The sequence below is a fragment of the Notechis scutatus genome, chromosome 1 (assembly GCF_049901735.1).
Source record: "Notechis scutatus isolate UNSWTSFEM ecotype Mainland chromosome 1, rNotScu1.2, whole genome shotgun sequence".
In the NCBI taxonomy this organism is placed as follows: Eukaryota; Metazoa; Chordata; class Lepidosauria; order Squamata; family Elapidae; genus Notechis; species Notechis scutatus.
In genome coordinates this window covers 263,037,853-263,056,289 of record NC_142009.1, presented here as the reverse complement: position 1 = coordinate 263,056,289, position 18,437 = coordinate 263,037,853, and the positions used below count along the sequence as shown (strand labels likewise).

The following is an 18,437-nucleotide window of genomic DNA, read 5'->3' as shown; positions in this document are numbered from 1 at the left end:
AAGATAATAAGTATAAATGTATACATAGTTGTGAATACATGAAATGGTTACATACAAGAAAAATAAAAGAATAGGAGAAACAATAGGACAGGGACGGTAGGCACGTTGGTGCGCTTATGCACGCCCCCTACAGACCTCTTAGGAAAGGGTGAGGTCAATAGTAGACAGTCTAAGGTTAAAGTTTTGGGGTTTGGGAAGAAACTACAGAGTCGGGTAGAGTATTCCAGACATTGACCACTCTATTGCTGAAGTCGTATTTCCTGCAATCAAGTTTGGTGCGGTTTACTTTGAGTTTGTATCTATTGTGTGCTCTTGTGTTGTTATGGTTGAAGCTGAAGTATTCATTGACAGGTAGGACATTGCAATGTATGATTTTGTATACCATGCTTAAGTCAGACCGAAGACGGCGTAATTCAAGGTTTTCTAGTTCTAGAATTTCAAGTCTGGTGGCATAAGGTATTCTACAGCGAGTAGAGGAGTGGAGAACTCTTCTTGTGAAATATTTCTGGACTTTCTCAATTGTGCTAATATCAGATACGTAGTGTGGATTCCAGACTGATGAGCTGTATTCGAGTATTGGTCTAGCAAATGTTTTGTATGCTCTGGTTAGTAGTGTGATATTACCAGAGAAAGCTACGTAGGATTAGGTTAACATAGAGATATATTTTAAAGTAAATAATTAAAAAGAACAGAGAAAGGCTTTGCCCAACAAGTGTCTAGGCAAGAAGATATAGAAAATTTATCTTGAAGTTGTCTTCTTCTAAAAAATTCTTCTAAGGCATTTAGAATTCTTCTAAGGCATTTAGGCATTTTGTGACAAAATATGCACAGAACCCTTTGAAATCAAAAGAAGATCTGTGTTTTGAACTAAAAGTGATATACAATTGAAAGACACGGTGTTACGGGTGTCAGCATAAACTTCCTTCTTCCCTCCCTCCTTCCCCCACCTTCCTATCATTTTTAGGTCATTGGTATAATATATTTAATATGGCTGATTCCACCAGTTTTCTTTGCTTTTTCTTTCATTGAAGATAACATAGATATTTACAGTTTCTGCAGTTTAGTCTGCATCACCTTTCTCTGTAGTACTGAATTTCCCAAGGCAAAAGACAGCAGCACATCCATCACTAGAAGAACTCTCGCTATAAAGCTGATCTTGGTATCTTGGCTTGATTATGTTGCTCCCTCAATTCTGAGGAGTACTGGTACTACAGTTTGTCTTGGTGGTTTGACCAAATAGTTCAGAACATCCATTAATCAGACAATTTTTATCAAAGTTTTGTCAAGTGGTGGTAGTAGCATTTAGTACCAAAAGTCATTTCAGGTGAAATACAATGCTTCTGAATAAAAAAAAAAAAGTACAAATGAATGTTCATATGAGAAAAATACTCAATGATTTTAGTATAATAATGGCAAAATTGCAATTGAATATATATATATATATATATATATTCTTAAGTTTTCGCGGGTATTTATATCTATGGTATTCAGCTTTGTTTGGGTATTTTCCCACGTCATTATAGTTGTGCTTTTAAAGTTGTAGCAATGTTTCGGCAGAATCTCATCTGCCATCATCAGGCTTCTGTATAGTGTTCATCTGTGAGTCAGACTTTCACAGCCATTTCTGTTTTAAATTTGGTGCTAGCCTATGCTGTGCCAGAATGGTTTTTTCTTCATCCTGATTGGTTGGGAGTCTTGGTCTGTGTTTATTGCTCTTGGAGTTTGCTGTGTTCTCCTTGATTGGTGCTTCTAATATCTTCTGTCTGTTTTGTAGCTTTCTTTGTCTTGATTGGCTGGCAACATTGTGTTTCCTGTATTGGAGGCTTTTAGTGCGGCTTGGCTCCGAGTAAATGGACGGCTATCATTTATTAGGAAGCTAGGTTTCATCTGGGTGCCTGGTTGGGGTGTGTTTGAGCTGGAGGTATCAGGGGGAGTCTGTTTGTGCCCAGGTATTTGGCTGGCTTGTGGTGTGGAGATTTTTTTGTTTGAGAATGCAGGCTTCCAGATAATTGACAGTCTGGTGGAGTCATCTCTTCTATTCATGCTTTCAGGTCTTTTTTCAATCTCTATGGCTTCTCTGATAATTCTGTAGCTGGGGTTTTCTATAGTGGCTAGGGTTTTGGTGCCATCGAAGTTGATGCTATGACCTGTGGCTTTCATGTGTTGGACTAGTGAGGAAGCGTGTTCCAGCTTTTTTACTGCATTTTTGTGTTCATCTAAGCGGGTACTTATTCTTCTATTGGTCTGTCCAATGTATGTGGCAGGGCATGATGCACAGGGGACTTCATATATGCCTTGGTTTTCCAGATCAATTTTATCTTTGGGGTTTCTTAGGATGGCTGCTATTTTTCTGTCTGTTTTGAAGGCAGTCTTGATGTGATGCCTGTGTAGTATCTTACTGATTTTGTCTGTAGTACCTCTTATGTAGGGCAGGACAGTTGTTTCATAGGTCTGTTCATCTTCTAGGTCTCCATTATATCTCAGTGTGTTTTTGTGGATCAAGCCAGTGATTTTGTTTTGTGGAAGCCGTTGGCTGTCAGTACTTTAGTCAGGGTGCATAGTTCAGTCTTTATGTGTGTCTTGTCTGCCAGGCGTTTGGTTCTGGCAATTAGTGTTTTGGCCACAGAGTTTATCTGTGCTGGGTGGTGGTGGAATTGGGCACTGAGGTAGCGGTTGGTGTGTGTTTTCTTCTGGTATATGGTGTGTCCTAGTGTGCCATCTGTTTTTTTTTTTTTTTTTTTTTTTTGTAGATTAGTACATCTAGGAATGGTAGATGTTTGCTTCCATTTCCATGGTGAATTTGATTTTGGGGTGTGTGCTGTTTAGGTGTGTTAGGAAATTGTTTAGGTTTTCTTTTCCATGGAGCCAAATAATAAATGTGTCATCGATGTATCTTAGCCATAGTTTGGGTTTGTGGATGGCAGCTTCACATGTACAAAACTCATATCATCTCTTGGAAATGATCAAAGATCTACACGTGGAACAAAAAGATCTGCTTTTAAATTTCGACATGGTTTCACTATTCACTCAAGTCCTGATTAAAGAAACTCTCAAAATCATCAAAAATAAATACCAACCACCCAAACACCTCATGGAACTAACAGAACACTGCTTTTTTTTTTTTTTTGAAAACAATTTTATTAGTTTTTAAAGACAAACAAAACAAACAAAACATAAAAACATCCAGCTTTCTTTCATAGATATACAAACAGTGTGTCAGTTGGTTTACCAGTTTTTGTGCATTCATTTCGTAGTCTCAATTACAGTTACATTACATAATAACTCATATTATCAATCAGAAATTATATATCCTAGTGTTGTGTTGTCAGACGGACACACCAGGCAGACACAGGAGTTGAAGAATAACGTTTCTTTTATTTGAAGAGTAACAGGTTATCGTGGCTGCCCAGCTGGGCTGGCAGCCAGCTGACTGGAGCAGCTGATGCCGTTTGACAGCTCCTTATATAGTCTGCTGTCAAACGGCACCAACCAATGGGAACAGTCGGTGCTCCCGCTCAGACTGCGGACCAGGTTGAAGACTTAGCTAGTCAGGGACACTACACCCCTTTCCCCTAGCTAAGTGCATGCGCGGCCCCGCCTTCTGAGGATCCATGGTACAGCAGAGGAAGTTGAACTAGTGGTCAGGGTAGGAACACCTGGCCTGGGACGGAGACCCTGACAAGCGTGGTGAGTAACCCTGCCTTGGTGACCTCCAGCATGTGGCGGAGTAGGGGTCCCTGAATCCTAAGGGCTGTGGGTTAATACTGACAGTCGCCTGTCTGGAACCAATGCTGCAGAGATGGCAGGCATCAGTATAAACCCACAGCCCTTAGGCGGCAGCGGCAGAAGAGGCGGCGGCATCCTAGACGAGGGCGGCTGCAGCAGATGCCACGGCGGCGGAGGCCGCGCAGCAACGGAAGAGGCGGCAGCGGCAGGAACGGCAGCGGCGGCCGGGACAGGAGGCGGCTGCGGCGGAAACGGCAACGGTGGAAATGGCAGCGGCAGAAACGGTAACGGCGGCCTGGACAGGAGGCGGCTGTGGCGAAAGCGGCAGCAGCGAAAACGGCAACGGCGGAGGCCGTGGCAGCAGCAGAGGCGGCCGGCACAGGAGGCCGCTCTATGCCTGCCCTGCGGGGGTGTCTCGCCGGCCTTCACACCTTGCTGCTGGCACTGCTCCTCTATATGCCGGTGGGGCTGTGCCTGGTTTTTTTTCCTCCCTTATCTTTTATTGAGGCTTGGACAAGGCTTATTCTCCCGTTTCTCTTCCTGCGGCGGTTCGTACTGGGCCAGCTTGGCTTTCAGCTTCCGGTTTTCTTCCAGGAGGGCTTCGTACTTCTCCTTCATCTCGGCCACCTCCAGGCGGAGGGCTTCCACCTCGGGGTTCTTGGGCACCGCGGCTCCCAGGTGGTGCTTCAGGAAGTCCAGGGTGCAGCTGGGCTTCTCGGGCTCCTTGTACAGTGCCACCAGCACTTTGGTCAGGGTGTCCATCACGCCGGACTTCTCCAGGTAGCGCCGGAACTGCTCCCGCTTGGAGTCGGCGGCCTTGTAGCTGGCCATGGGCGCCTCCGGCTCCTCTCGCTGATGCTGCCGCTACTTTGGGCTTCTTGACAGCCTTGGGGGCCCTCTTGACCACCTTCTTGGCGGGTTTCTTCGCCCTGGCAGCGCCCGTAGCCTTTTTCGCCTTCTTGGTGGCACCAGTGGGCTTCCTGGCGCTCTTGGTTCCCGCCGGCTGCTGCTTTTTGCGGGCCGCCTTGTCCTTGGGGTCGGCCTGCTTCTTGTTGAGCTTGAAGGAGCCCGAGGCGCCCGTGCCCTTCATCTGGAGCAGCATCCCCTTGGTCACCAGGCTCTTCAGGCCCAACATGATGCGGCTGTTATTCTTCTCCACATCATAGCCCGAAGCCGCCAAGGACTTCTTCAGCGCTGCCAAGGAGATGCCGCCACGCACCTTGGACGCCGCCACTGCCTGCATCAGCAGCTCCGTCACACTGGGGCCGGCCGGCTTCCGCGCCTTCGCAGCGCCCGCCACTCTCCTTGCCGCCGCTGCTGTCGCCTTCGAAGCTGGAGCCGCCGCCACAGGCGCTGCAGGCACGACTTCTGCCATCCTTAACCAAAATACCTCACTACTCCAACACCGACCCTTAGCTAGTCAGGGACACTACACCTAGTATCACTATTAAACAATCATTTGATTATGATTTTATTCATTCATACTTTGTGAGATAACTATAATTTACTTAATTTATTTTATAACAAATCATATAATCATACCAAATCTATCCTGAAAACATTTTATAGATGTGATATCAAATAAAAAAGAAAAAAAATCTCTTTATATATTCATTATTATCTAAAATTCTAAATATTCTATTATTGTATTTTATCATCCAACCATTGATAGAAAAGGTCCCAAATTTTATAGAATTGTTTATCCTCTTGTTCTCTAATTTCAAATGTCAATCTACTCATTTCAGCACATTCCAATATTTTCTTAATAATTTCTTCCTGCAATGGTATTTTCTCATTTTTCCAGTTTTTAGCAAATACAATCCTAGCTGCTGTTAATACATTTACAATCAGATATTTCAAATCTTTATTATATGTATCAGGTAAGATTCCCAATAAAAAGATCTCTGGTTTCAAATCTATGTGTTTCTTTGTCATTTTTTCCAACCACATGCGAATTTTAGTCCAGTATCTTCTAGCGTCCTCACAAGAACACTGCTTAACCAACACATATTTCATATACAAAGGACAAGGGTACAAGCAAATTGAAGGAGCCCCTATGGGATCACCATTATCACCCGTCATTGCAAACCTGTTCATGGAAGAATTCTAATCCAAAGCCCTAGCCAATGCCACCCACAAACCCAAACTATGGCTAAGATACATCGATGACACATTCATTATTAGGCCCCATGGAAAAGAAAACCTAAACAATTTCCCAACACACCTAAACAGCACACACCCCAAAATCAAATTCACCATGGAAACGGAAACAAACATACAACTACCATTCCTAGATGTACTAATCTACAAAAAACAGAGAGCACACTAGGACACATCATATACCAGAAGAAAACACACACCAACCGCTACCTCAACGCCCAATCCCACCACCACCCAGCACAGATAAACTATATATGTGTGTGTGTGTGTTTGTGTGTGTGTGTGTGTGTGTGTATGTACACACACACACACACACACACACACACACACACACATATATATACACTCACAAACAAAAAAATTTCCACACCACAAGCCAGGCAAACACCTGGGCACAAACAGATCCCCCCTGATACCTCCAGCTCAAACACACCCCAACCAGGCACCCAGATGAAACCCAGCTTCCTAACTAATGATAGCCGTCCATTTACCCGAAGCCAAGCTGCACTAAAGACCTCCATTAAAGTAACACAATGCTGCCAGCCAATCAAGATACAAAAGAGCCAAAAAACAGACAGAAGATATCAGAAACACCCATCAAGCAGAACACAGCAAACTCCGAGACCAATAAACACAGACCAAGACTCCCAACCAATCAGGATGAAGAAAAAACCATTCTGGCACAGCAATAGGCTGCCCCAAATTTAAATCTGAAACCACTGTAAAGTCTGACCCACAGACGGACACAATACAGAAGCCTGATGATGGCAGATGAGATTCTGCTGAAACGTTGCTACAACTTTAAAAGAACTACAATGACGTGGGAAAATACCGAACCAAGCCGAACACCATATATATATATATATATATATATATATATATATATATATATATATATATATATATATATATATATATATATATATATATATATATATATATATATTTTTTCTTAAGTTTTCGCGGGTACTCACATGTATGGTGTTCGGCTTGGTTCGGGTATTTTCCCACGTCATTGTAGTTCTTTTAAAGTTGTAGCAACGTTTCAGCAGAATCTCATCTGCCATCATCAGGCTTCTGTATTGTGTCCGTCTGTGGGTCAGACTTTACAGTGGTTTCAGATTTAAATTTGGGGCAGCCTATTGCTGTGCCAGAATGGTTTTTTCTTCATCCTGATTGGTTGGGAGTCTTGGTCTGTGTTTATTGGTCTTGGAGTTTGCTGTGTTCTGCTTGATGGGTGTCTCTGATATCTTCTGTCTGTTTTTTGGCTCTTTTTGTATCTTGATTGGCTGGCAGCATTGTGTTACTTTAATGGAGGCCTTTAGTGCAGCTTGGCTTCGGGTAAATGGACGGCTATCATTAGTTAGGAAGGTGGGTTTCATCTGGGTGCCTGGTTGGGGTGTGTTTGAGCTGGAGGTATCAGGGGATCTGTTTGTGCCCAGGTGTTTGCCTGGCTTGTGGTGTGGATATTTTTTTTGTTTGTGAGTGCAGGCTTCCAAATGATTGACAGCCTGGTGGAATCATCTCTTCTGTTCATGCTTTCTGGTCTTTTTTCAATCTCTATGGCTTCTCTGATGACTCTGTGGCTAGGGTTTTCCATAGTGGCCAGGGTTTTGGTGCCATTGAAGTTGATGCTATGACCTGTAGCTTCCATGTGTTGGACTAGTGAGGAAGTGTGTTCCAGCTTTTTGACTGCATTTTGTGTGTTCATCCAGGCGGGTACTTATTCTTCTATTGGTCTGTCCAATGTATGTGGCCGGGCATGATGCACAGGGGACTTCGTATATGCCTTGGTTTTCCAGGTCAATTTTATCTTTGGGGTTGCTAAGGATGGCTGCTATTTTTCTGTCTGTTTTGAAGGCAGTCCTGATGTGATGTCTGTGTAGTACCTTACTAATTTTGTCTGTAGTACCTCTTATGTAGGGCAGGACAGCTGTTCCATAGGTCTGTTCATCTTCTGGGTCTCTATTATGTTTCAGTGTGTTTTTGTGGATCAAGCTGGTGATTTTGCTTTTGTGGAAGCCGTTGGCTGTCAGTACTTTAGTCAGGGTGCATAGTTCAGTCTTAATGTGTGTCCTGTCTGCCAGGCGTTTGGTTCTGGTAATTAGTGTTTTAGCCACGGAGTTTATCTGTGCTGGGTGGTGGTGGGATTGGGCGTTGAGGTAGCGGTTGGTGTGTGTTTTCTTCTGGTATATGGTGTGTCCTAGTGTGCCATCTGTTTTTTTGTAGATTAGTACATCTAGGAATGGTAGTTGTTTGTTTGTTTCTGTTTCCATGGTGAACTTGATTTTGGGGTGTGCGCTGTTTAGGTGTGTTAGGAAATTGTTTAGGTTTTCTTGTCCATGGGGCCAAATCACGAATGTGTCATCGATGTATCTTAACCATAGTTTGGGTTTGAGGATGGCATTGGCCAGGGCTCTGGATTCGAATTCTTCCATGAACAGGTTTGCAATGACGGGTGACAGTGGTGATCCCATGGGGGCTCCTTCTATTTGTTTGTATCTTTGTCCTTTGTATATGAAATATGTGTTGGTTAAGCAGTGTTCTGTTAGTTCCATGAGGTGTTTAGCTGGTTGGTATTTATTTTTGATGATTTCAAGGGTCTCTTTTATCGGGACTTGAGTGAATAGGGAAACCACGTCAAAACTTACAAGCAGATCTTCTTGCTCCACGTGTAGATCTTTGATCATTTCCAAGAAGTGGTATGAGTTTTGTACATGTGAAGCTGCTGTTTCAGCATGGGGCTGTAGCTGTTTTGCTAAGTATTTAGCTAGGTTTTGTAGTGGTGCTCCTCTGGAGCTGACTATGGGTCTGAGAGGTATGCCTTCTTTGTGTATTTTTGGGAGGCCGTATAGTTTGGGGCATCTGGAAGATTTTTCTCTTGGGATGATCATCTGTTGGATCTCTTTGCTCATGTGGCTGGTTATAATTTTCTTCTTGGTTAATTTTTCCAGATATGTGGTTGGGTCTGTGTTTATGGGTTTGTATGTGGAGTCTTGGAGTAGGTCTGTCAATTTTGTTTCGTAGTCTTTTCTGTCCATTACTACAGTGGCATTTCCTTTGTCTGCTGGGAGGATGATTATGCTGCTATCTCTTTTCAGGGTTTGTAGTGCTTTAATTTCATTTTTCTGTAAGTTGCATTTGGGTGGCTTGCTTGTGCATAGGATATTGGTAACTTGGTGTGATATATATATATATATATATATATATATATATATATATATATATATATATATATATATATATATATATATATATATATATATATATATATTCTGCAGTGTTAAAATAAAACTTAGTAGAAATCAAATATCCAGAAAGGAATATGCAAATAATCTATCAAGACACTGATTCTTATCTTTAAGTCACTATCAAGACATTGTTTTAAAAAAACTAAACTTTATTAAATATCATTATATAACATGAAACCAAATTGCAGAAATTTATAATATTAGGGAAACAAATCCATAACATGGGTTATGTTTTGAAGCTGTGTAATGGTATCATGAGATGTGTGACATTCACTCCTCCAACTCTCCATCCATGACTAAGCTATATAGGGTTTTGCAAAAAAATAAATTACCACAACCAGCCATATAAACTTATTTTCAAGGAAATTGTGTGTGTGTTTGCATCTCTGTGTGTGTAGTTAACATAAAGAATGGCATTGAAGGACAAAAGAAGATCCATTACCAAGGCAGCAATTAGATAAAGAAGTCTTGAACTCAAACTGAGACATGGTTTATGAAAGTGCCTCTAATAGTCTTTGCACAGAGACATATCTTAATTTCTTTGAAGATGAAAGAACAAGGGATAGAAGTACACTCATTTCTTTGGCGAAAGACCGAAATCCGCGATCGTGCATGGTTTTGATCTGTGCTCACTGCTGCAGTGCCTCGAGCCGGCTGGTAGAGGTAGAGGTGGTGAAGAGGGGGGAGACTGCCAGGAAAGTCGGGGAGAGTCGCATCTCTCCTCCCCAGCTGGCCATTGCTCTCTCTCCCGAAGGTAGTTGCAGTAGTGGTCAGAAATGGCCACCTCAAAGAAGAACTCAACTGGAAAACAATGTGCAGGAGGAAGATAAGAAGAGAAAGTTTTGGCTGACCAGGTCGAACTAAAAAAGCAACAATATAAAGTATCCTGGAATTTGAATTATAAAGAATAACATTGCTCCCAAAGAAGACTTTGAAGAAGCGAATGAGAGAGGGAAGGGAAAGGATCTCTTTCTTCTTCCCTAGATTGACAACTAAGAGATTTAAGCAAGAAATTGGCAAAAATGCACTTTGACACTAACAGATATTTAAGATGAAAATAAAATGTCAAAGGGATAATAAAGATTTCTGGATTCTCAAAAACTTTTAAAAGAAGGAAAAAAAAAACAAAAGGATGGGATCTGGAAAAATGGAGGAGACCACCTGGAAGTGAAAGGAATTAACAGTGAAACCTTAACAAGATTCCTAAAAGATACATTTTAACTGCAACTTTGTAACAAGATAATAGAACCCCAGGAAGAAAAAGTGGAAAAAAGAAGCAAGAAGAAACAGCTTTGGATTATTTGGATTACTTGGTGATTTTTGGATTTTTGGCTATTGGATCTAAAGGACTAAAATTAATTGGGTGGTTGTTTAAATTTTTTTTAAATGGTATCACTCTTGGAAGAATTGAGAATGGAACTTAAAAAAACAGAAATAAGATGCACAAGAAGGAAGAGGGTCTTTTGGCTTCGTATTTCAATTTTTAGAAATAGAGATCCTGAACTATGAGAAACAACAAGAAATGCCTGTAGAACAAGAAGGGTGGGACAAAGAAGAAGTCATCAATGACCAAGTATTTTTATGCAGGGAAAAGAAAGGAAAGGGGGGAAAGAGAGTGAAAAATTTAAGACTTAAGAAATTTAAGATTTAAGAAAAACAACCCCCAAAAAGAATAGTTCAAAAAGTAATTACAATATTAGGAAGAAACAGAAGAGAGGATTACAAAAGAGAGAATCAGAATTAGAGAGAGAAGGGGTCAAAAAGGGAAGGGAGAAGAAGAGGGGGAAGAGGGAAAGGAAAAGAAATTATAAAGGACAGAAACAGGACATGAAGAAACAGGGAAAATGTACAAAGATTAAGGATATAAGCCTATTTAGCAGACACAGAGATAATGGGTGAAAATTTAATTGAAAGGGAGATTCTGCAAGGGTACATAAGATAGTATTGTTGTATTAGAAATAGAAGTGAACTTTGAAAATATGATACAAGTGTGATTAAAATGATAGATAAAATACTCATTGTAATGTAATGGAATGTTTAGTACAGTATATACTTTTTTTAAAGAACTTAGTACGTATTTTAAGAATGTACCAAGCAGAATTCGACTGGAAGTTATGTGTTATATTGAATGTTATAATTGTAAAGGCATAAATTGAAGTTTAAATAAGAGTTGAAAGGATAAAAATTAAAAGATGTAAAGGTGTCATACTCCAATCAGTAACTACAGGGGAAACTTTTGTTTAATGAGAAAAGAAAATATGAAATTGAAACAGGACAGACAAAAGTATAAATATAATGATTAGAAAGATATTGAAACTTAGAAAAAGATATATATATATATATTTGAATTTAGAAAGGAATGAGATAATTAAAAGTAAGATTGAGAAAAATAAGGAAAGGGAAATTTTTTTGAGAAAATGTTAAAATAGTAATAAGATATGGAATAGAACACAAAGATGAATATGAAATTGAATTTGTGTCTGTATGGAGAAGTGATAACTCGGGACCATGCTATTCTCAAAAAAAGAAATTTTACTTGTATTATGTTTTGTGAAAACCCAAATAAAATTTTTATTGAAAAAAAGGGAAAGAAGTACACTCAAATTTTCAAATTATGTTACTGTAACTATTCTAATAAAGGTAGTTTTAGGTTTTCATGGTTTATGCTTTATAGTTTGGTCTTTCTTATAGGACTCCCCCAAAGATAAGAGAATAAGACTTTTCTGATAGTGAGTTGTTGCTATTTGCCACTTTTCTGCCATATCCAATTTTCCAGACCAGTCCAGATTGTCAAAGTAGGCCAGGTCAATATACAGACACAGTAAAGACTACTGGAATTCTATTTTCTTGTTGTACAGTATAATGAAAGCCTAACAGAGATTCCCTGTGCTCTCTCTTATACCATATAGGCTGAAGGTGGGGTTATTTTGAGTTTCTATCCCTCCTTTTCCAGAGCTGAATTTTAATTTACTGTCTCTTTTATCTTTTGCCAGTTTTGCCTCCCTTTTTCTCTACAGAAATGTGTTCTACAATTCAATAATCTTCAATCAACCATTTTCTTAGATTGTTTCACTCAGAAGCCTTGGGTAAAAGAGTTGTCTTTTGTTGTATTTTTCTTTCCCATCTCCGAACATTGCTCAGAATGAGACCAACTTAAACAAATTCTACAGCTGTAACATAGTTCCAATCCTTATGTCCTGCTAATCATTTCTTTTTTTAAAAAAAATGATTTTATTGTACTTTTCCACATTTAAAAACTCAAATACAATCTTTGCAAAACTGTGACATTGACATTTCCATTTAGGTCAACATACATAAATACATTAATTTTCATTTCTATTTTCTAACCAGTTATACCACTTACCCCAGACCTTCTCTATATCTTCTCTATCTTGCAGTTCCAACATGAGTTTAACCATCTCTGCACAATACATCACTTTCTTTATTATCATACTTTGGGAGGGGGTACTTTCTAGTTTCCATCTCTGTGCATTAGCAATTCTTGCCACTGTCAGTATATGTACTATGAACTATTCATGAACTATGAACTATACTATGAACTATATGTACTATTAAATTATCCTCTAATTATTCCTAATAGAAACAATTCAGGTTTAAACTCAATTTGCAGTTTGCTTTGAGGCATGACTGTCCTGCTAACCATTTCTTAAGAACATGTCCTTATCACATTCCAAATAGTTAGGCAGATTAAAACAGTCTTGAGATATTTCTTTTGCCAACACATTGATACCATGAACGTGATCTGACATGTTTAATTGATAATGATTTGTCCAGCTTCCAGAGGGCCTATTAGCCTGCTGCATGCAGGACCTCCCATTGGGCATTGTCTTCCATGGCCATTTTGATTTGGGCTATAGAAAAGACTGGCATCTGGCTTCCACAGAAACATCTACCTCAGTAAAGCATGACTGATAGTGGAAAATGCATCATTTTGCATTCATTTCCAGGTGCTTTTGGTCATGGCTGCTTGCTACCAGCAGTGTCATTTCTTTGCACTAATTATTGATCACATCTTGCTTTCTTTTGTCTCCTTCTTCTGTGCCTGTATCCTTCTAACATATCACATGCAAGGAAGATAGATGTGAGGTACTAGGAGATTTCCTTCTTGTTTCATTCCATGCAGCTTCACCAAACAAGGGATGTATGAGCCTGGCTATTATTGTAAGTTTAGCACTCTTCTAGGAAAGCATTAACATCAGGCTTACAAGTGGCATGTTATTATAATGAAGTAGTTTGTGCCAGCAACTTGTCATTTGAATGCATTCAAAATGGTAAATGGCCTTAAATAATAAGTGTGATGACTCTCCAGATGCTTCCCCAGATATCTCTCTAGATGTCAGTTTGGGGGAGGAAGAACCCATTCCTGACAGGTCAGTATCTCAGTTAATTGATGGCTTCAAGCAGCTGTCTGTGAGGGATTTGGCTGAGGCTTCAGGTTGCTAAAGCATACATCTGCGGCCAGTGAGGAGGAGGTAGAACTGCCTTCTGCACTGATCTAAGAACATATAGGGTAGAAAAAGGGCAGGAGAAGAGAAGGTCAACCAGACTACTTGTGAGGAGAAAGCCTCACCCTTCTTGATGGGCTGCACTGGCAGCTGGCTATTTAAGACATCAGACAGATGGAGGTGATGCTGGGACATATTTGTTTCCTAGCTGTGTATTTTCTGGCATTGTGATTCCTGCCTTGCTTTTAAATGACACCATGCCTTGACTTGGATTGTACCTTAGAAACTCTGGACTTTTCTTGTTTCATGATCTCTCTTGTGTTGTGGATTTAAGTTTGCCTGGTGAATTTATTTTGATTGGGAAATTTTCAAATGTCTTGTGGACACTTTTGCCATTGCTCTGTGGACTAGCATTGGTCTGCTCATGGCTCTTCTTAATTGGGTTTTTGGTAAAGGGAATTGCTGGGGAATATTAATAAACTCAGTAAACCACAGTTATGTGTGTGTGAGAAGGTGAACGGGACAGCACAATAAAAAAAGGGCAAAGCAACAGCAAGGGCACTTAGACTTATAAACTGCTCCACTGTGCTTTATAGCCCACTGTAAGTCGTTTACAGTCAGCATATGGCCCCCAACATCTGGATCCTCATTTTACAGACCTACAAGAATGGAAGACTGAGACATACTTGAGTTGGTGAGAATTGAACTGCTGGCTGTGGGCAGTGTCAGCCTGCTATACTGAATTTTAACAATTGTGCCACCACAGGTCTACTAATGGTAAGATAAGACAGGTTTCAGCCTGGATTTGAGATATTAGTTTGAGTAAAAATCTCAGTCAGGCCCCTCCCTAGTTAACATGAAGATAAAGTGAAGAATGGGAACCACTTTTAGACTTGCAGATTAAAATAACATTTAACTGTTGCTTTGCCTCTTTTCCTATATACCATACTTTACTGTAGCTGTTACAATAAAATAGTCCTGATGTATATGGCATTGGTTTCTTAGACTGGTCTACCATGTGGGTTGACAAAATATGATTAAATCCAAGCATCAACCTACTTTTCTTAAAGTCTATTTCCTAACATTAAATATATTTATTTATAGCTGTTTTTCATGCTGATAAATGAAGTTTGATGGGAAGTGAAAAGAGCCTTTAAAATCAATAAATTACTTTCATTAACATATTCAATTTGAAAATTTAAGGACACTATCACTTGCTAGATTCATTTGAAACAGAATAAAGTCAGCCATGGGGCCAGTGGAATTTAAGCCACCACATTTTTCTGCTAACCCAAGCATTAGAGGAATTCAGGTAAACAGCTAAATTTGGCTAAACTTGTAGAAATTGCTACCAACTTGCATATTCAAAGACGTTTAGCTTCATGCCATGATTTGGGTATGTTTGTTTTTTTGTTTGTGTCACCACCTCTGGTGCTGTACTTTGACAGTCACATGGATAAAAAGATAGATTATATATGATATATAGACATATGTGTTCTATCTATCTATCTATCTATCTATATCTATCTATCTATCTATCTATCTATCTATCTATCTATCTATCTCTATCTATCTATCTATCTATCTATCTATCTATCTATCTATCTATCTATCTATCTATCTATCTATCTATCCATCCATCCATCCATCTACCTACCCATCCATCCATCTACCCACCCATCCAGGAATCCATCCAGGAATCCAGGAATCCATCCAGGAATCCAGGAATCCAGGATTACACTGGGTAAAGGATTCTCAGATGTTCTATATCAATTTACAATGTTGGTTTTTCTATTGACTTTGGTTCCTTTTCTCCTTCTGGATATCTGTGCAAAGCAGACAGGTCTCATATTGTGACATTTTTCTAGCACGTCAATGGCAATTTCTTATCAGTAATCTTGAATCCTACTGGAACCTGCATCTTTTCAGCCACTCATGACAAATTCCATCTCGGCTGGCTGATTTATGTCATTGTTACTCCAACTTCAGTTCTACTTTGTTCCTGCTAGCTACTTAGCTATTTCCACTTTCCTTGTGCTGAGTGACCCCTCTTTCACTGTGAAAACCCTTGTCAGTTATTTCCAAGGATCAGGTTATTACCTGCAAAGATAGCATAGGGTGGTCATGTGACAGGTAGCAGATAATGTTTTCCTTCTCCATTTTGTCACAACAAGTAAATCAGCAACTCATGGAGATAGATTTCCTGACTGGAGCCAGGCCCAATTAACTCTGGACAAAAGATGTGTAGCCTAGAATAAATTTACAGACTATTCTAGCTAGTTTTAAGAAATTATTTCACAATTTGCATATAAGAGAAGGAGGGTTTTTCTAGGGTTCATAATTGAGAAGTTAGGGTTATATATTGCTCTCCAGTTGCCCTCACCTATCTTAACAGAAAAACATTGTACCGTTCTGTTCTGGCGCCAGAACAAAACAGGCTTGAGACCGGAGTTGAATTCAGCTCTTTATTTAACAACCAAGTAACTCAACTAAAGACGAGCCGCGGCAACCCTTTTTATAGCGGCTGCTCGCGGCTCGCAACCAATGGCATCTATTTAAACATCCCCCTGCTTAGGCGGCCAATCGGGTTTGTTTTTTTTTTTTTTTTTTTTTAAAAAACAAGTTTTATTAATTTTTAAAACACACAAATTGTCATTATTCATTACATGTTTAAACCTTTTTTCATTGTCAATTTAACAAGTCAGATAAATTATAATTCTGTTTTAAACCATTTCCATACAACATACCAAAACCTCTTATTCAATTTCTCTTTACTTCTCTTTACTCTTATTCAATATCATTATTATTATTTCATCTGTTTCTTTCTGACTTAGTTACCATTATTCTCAATCTATATTTCTACAATTTTTAACTAATTCTCCCCCCAAAAAGACATATACACACAACACACAAAACATAAAAAAATCTTTTTGGAAAGTAACTTGGACCCAGGTGTCTCTCTCTTCATGGACTTCAATTATATTCATGCTCATCTTACATATCATTACTTATTTTATTTACCATTCTAAGCCTTCTATATTAACTTCCCCACATATTTCACACTTCTTACTTCTATCTTAATTAATCATCTTAATTTGAATCATTATATTTATATCTTTTGTCCATTTTTATCATCCCTTTGTCTCATTCCTTATAAAAAAAAAGAAAATAAGTTTCTCCTGAAATCATTAATCAGAGTATGATGCCTTTCTATCTCCCCCTAAGTTAATCAAATTAATCTTTAAAATAATATCTAATACCCAATCCGATTTTGCTTGGTACATTCTATCTAACTAATACATCCAACATAATTAAGTACATAATTAGACAATAAATCCAAATATTAAAAAAGATACTATAATAAAAATTTTATAATAACATCAATACCATAGTCTTATTAAACTCTTTAATTAAAACAATATTCTAAACCTCCCTATTATTAAGTTTTAAAGCCAATCATTTTTAAACATTTTAACATTTTAATCTCTTATCAACTCTTAAATCATTACAATACTACCATCTCATCTTATGTACCTTGCAAAATCTTTTTTTTTTTAAAAAAAATTATACTTTATCCATTATCCAAAAAAAATTTCTTTTTTTTCATTTAATTTCAAACATTGTAGCTTTTCTCCACCTTTTCCCTTTCTTTCTTCTCCCAACAAACCTTTCTACCCCCCTTCTTCTAGCCTCTGCCTTGCCAGCTTCCCTTCTCTGTCGTATTCCTTTTCCCTTTTGTTTACTATCATCATATTGGTTTTGCACCTTATTTTTCCCTTTCTTAAATGTTTTTTTAGATCTTAAGTCCTTAAGTCCTTTAATTTTCTTCTTTTCTCTTCTTTTCTTTTCTTTCTCTCTTCCTTCTTTCTGGATCAAGTTCTGAGATTCATTAAAAATGGCTCCTTTCTTTCTTTCTTTCTTGTTCCTCTGCTGTCTTCATCTGTTGTAATGTTTGTTGATAATTAATAAGCGCCATTTCTAAGAAAAGGAAAGCTTCTTCCACACCATCTTTACCATTTTTTTTTGCTTGTTCATATTCTTTTCTTAGTTCCTCAACAGAAAGAGCCATTATAAATCTTTTCTTTTCTTTTCCCCTTCTTTCTTCTTACAACAACCAGAATATTCAAAAGAAAATAAAAAAAAATAAAACAGTCCCAAAGTTATCAGTCAGTCCAAACCAAGGCAGAGTTCTCACTTTCTCCTTCTGGGGTAATATCAATCCAGAGAAAGAAAGTCCAAATCTGTTTAAAATCTTATTGCAATATATTCTAGTCTTCAAATCCTTAAGGCATCTGCTCCAACAAAGTCTTAGCATACAAATGTTTTCTTTTTAATCCTCTCTCTTCCCACTCATCGCTTAAAACCAATTTTCACCTAAAAGAAATAGGTTTCTTAATATCCAGTTATTTATTCCGTGGGAAAAGAGGGAAAGCTGTCCTTTCAGCACCTTCAAACAGCCGCTTTTTTCCTCTTCTGGCAGGTATTATTCAGAAAGTCATACTTTTCAGGAATTTTATTAGATATGTCTTAGAGTCCTAGGAGCCAAGAAAAACTTTCTCCTCTCAATCACTTTCTCCACTTCCTCCTGCGCATTCTTACCCGGCTGCCAGCTTCTTTGTGGCGGCCATTACAGACCGCCGCTGCACCGTCCTGGGAAAAGGGAGTTCTGCCGGCCAGGGAGGGAGTCTGCAGCACCCCCAAACCCTTCTCCGGATCCCCCCTACCTTCAGCTGCCCCTGCAGGGCAGCCTAGCTCCGTACCCGGCTGGGTCGGAGCCCCAAAAACGGCTAGCGCGGCAGGGATCGCGCAGCTTCGCAAATCCCTGCCGCTCGCG

At 39.2% G+C, this 18,437-nt stretch overlaps 1 protein-coding gene, 1 long non-coding RNA gene and 1 pseudogene across 3 annotated transcripts in view; all 3 read right to left on the bottom strand.

Annotated features, from left to right (window-relative positions):
* The window catches only part of LOC148133348 (uncharacterized), a 125,397-nt gene that overhangs the window by 18,936 nt on the left and 88,024 nt on the right, over nt 1-18,437 (bottom strand). The window lies entirely within an intron of this gene.
* On the bottom strand, nt 4,205-4,589 carry LOC113430892 (c-Myc-binding protein pseudogene; annotated as a pseudogene). Its single transcript, XR_015747345.1, has one exon. The product of XR_015747345.1 is annotated as a c-Myc-binding protein pseudogene (transcript).
* LOC113430893 (histone H1.3-like) lies at nt 4,562-5,101 on the bottom strand (the record flags this gene model as incomplete). Its single annotated transcript, XM_026693292.2, has 1 exon — nt 4,562-5,101. A coding segment is annotated over exon 1 (540 nt), but the record flags the coding sequence as incomplete, so codon positions are not given.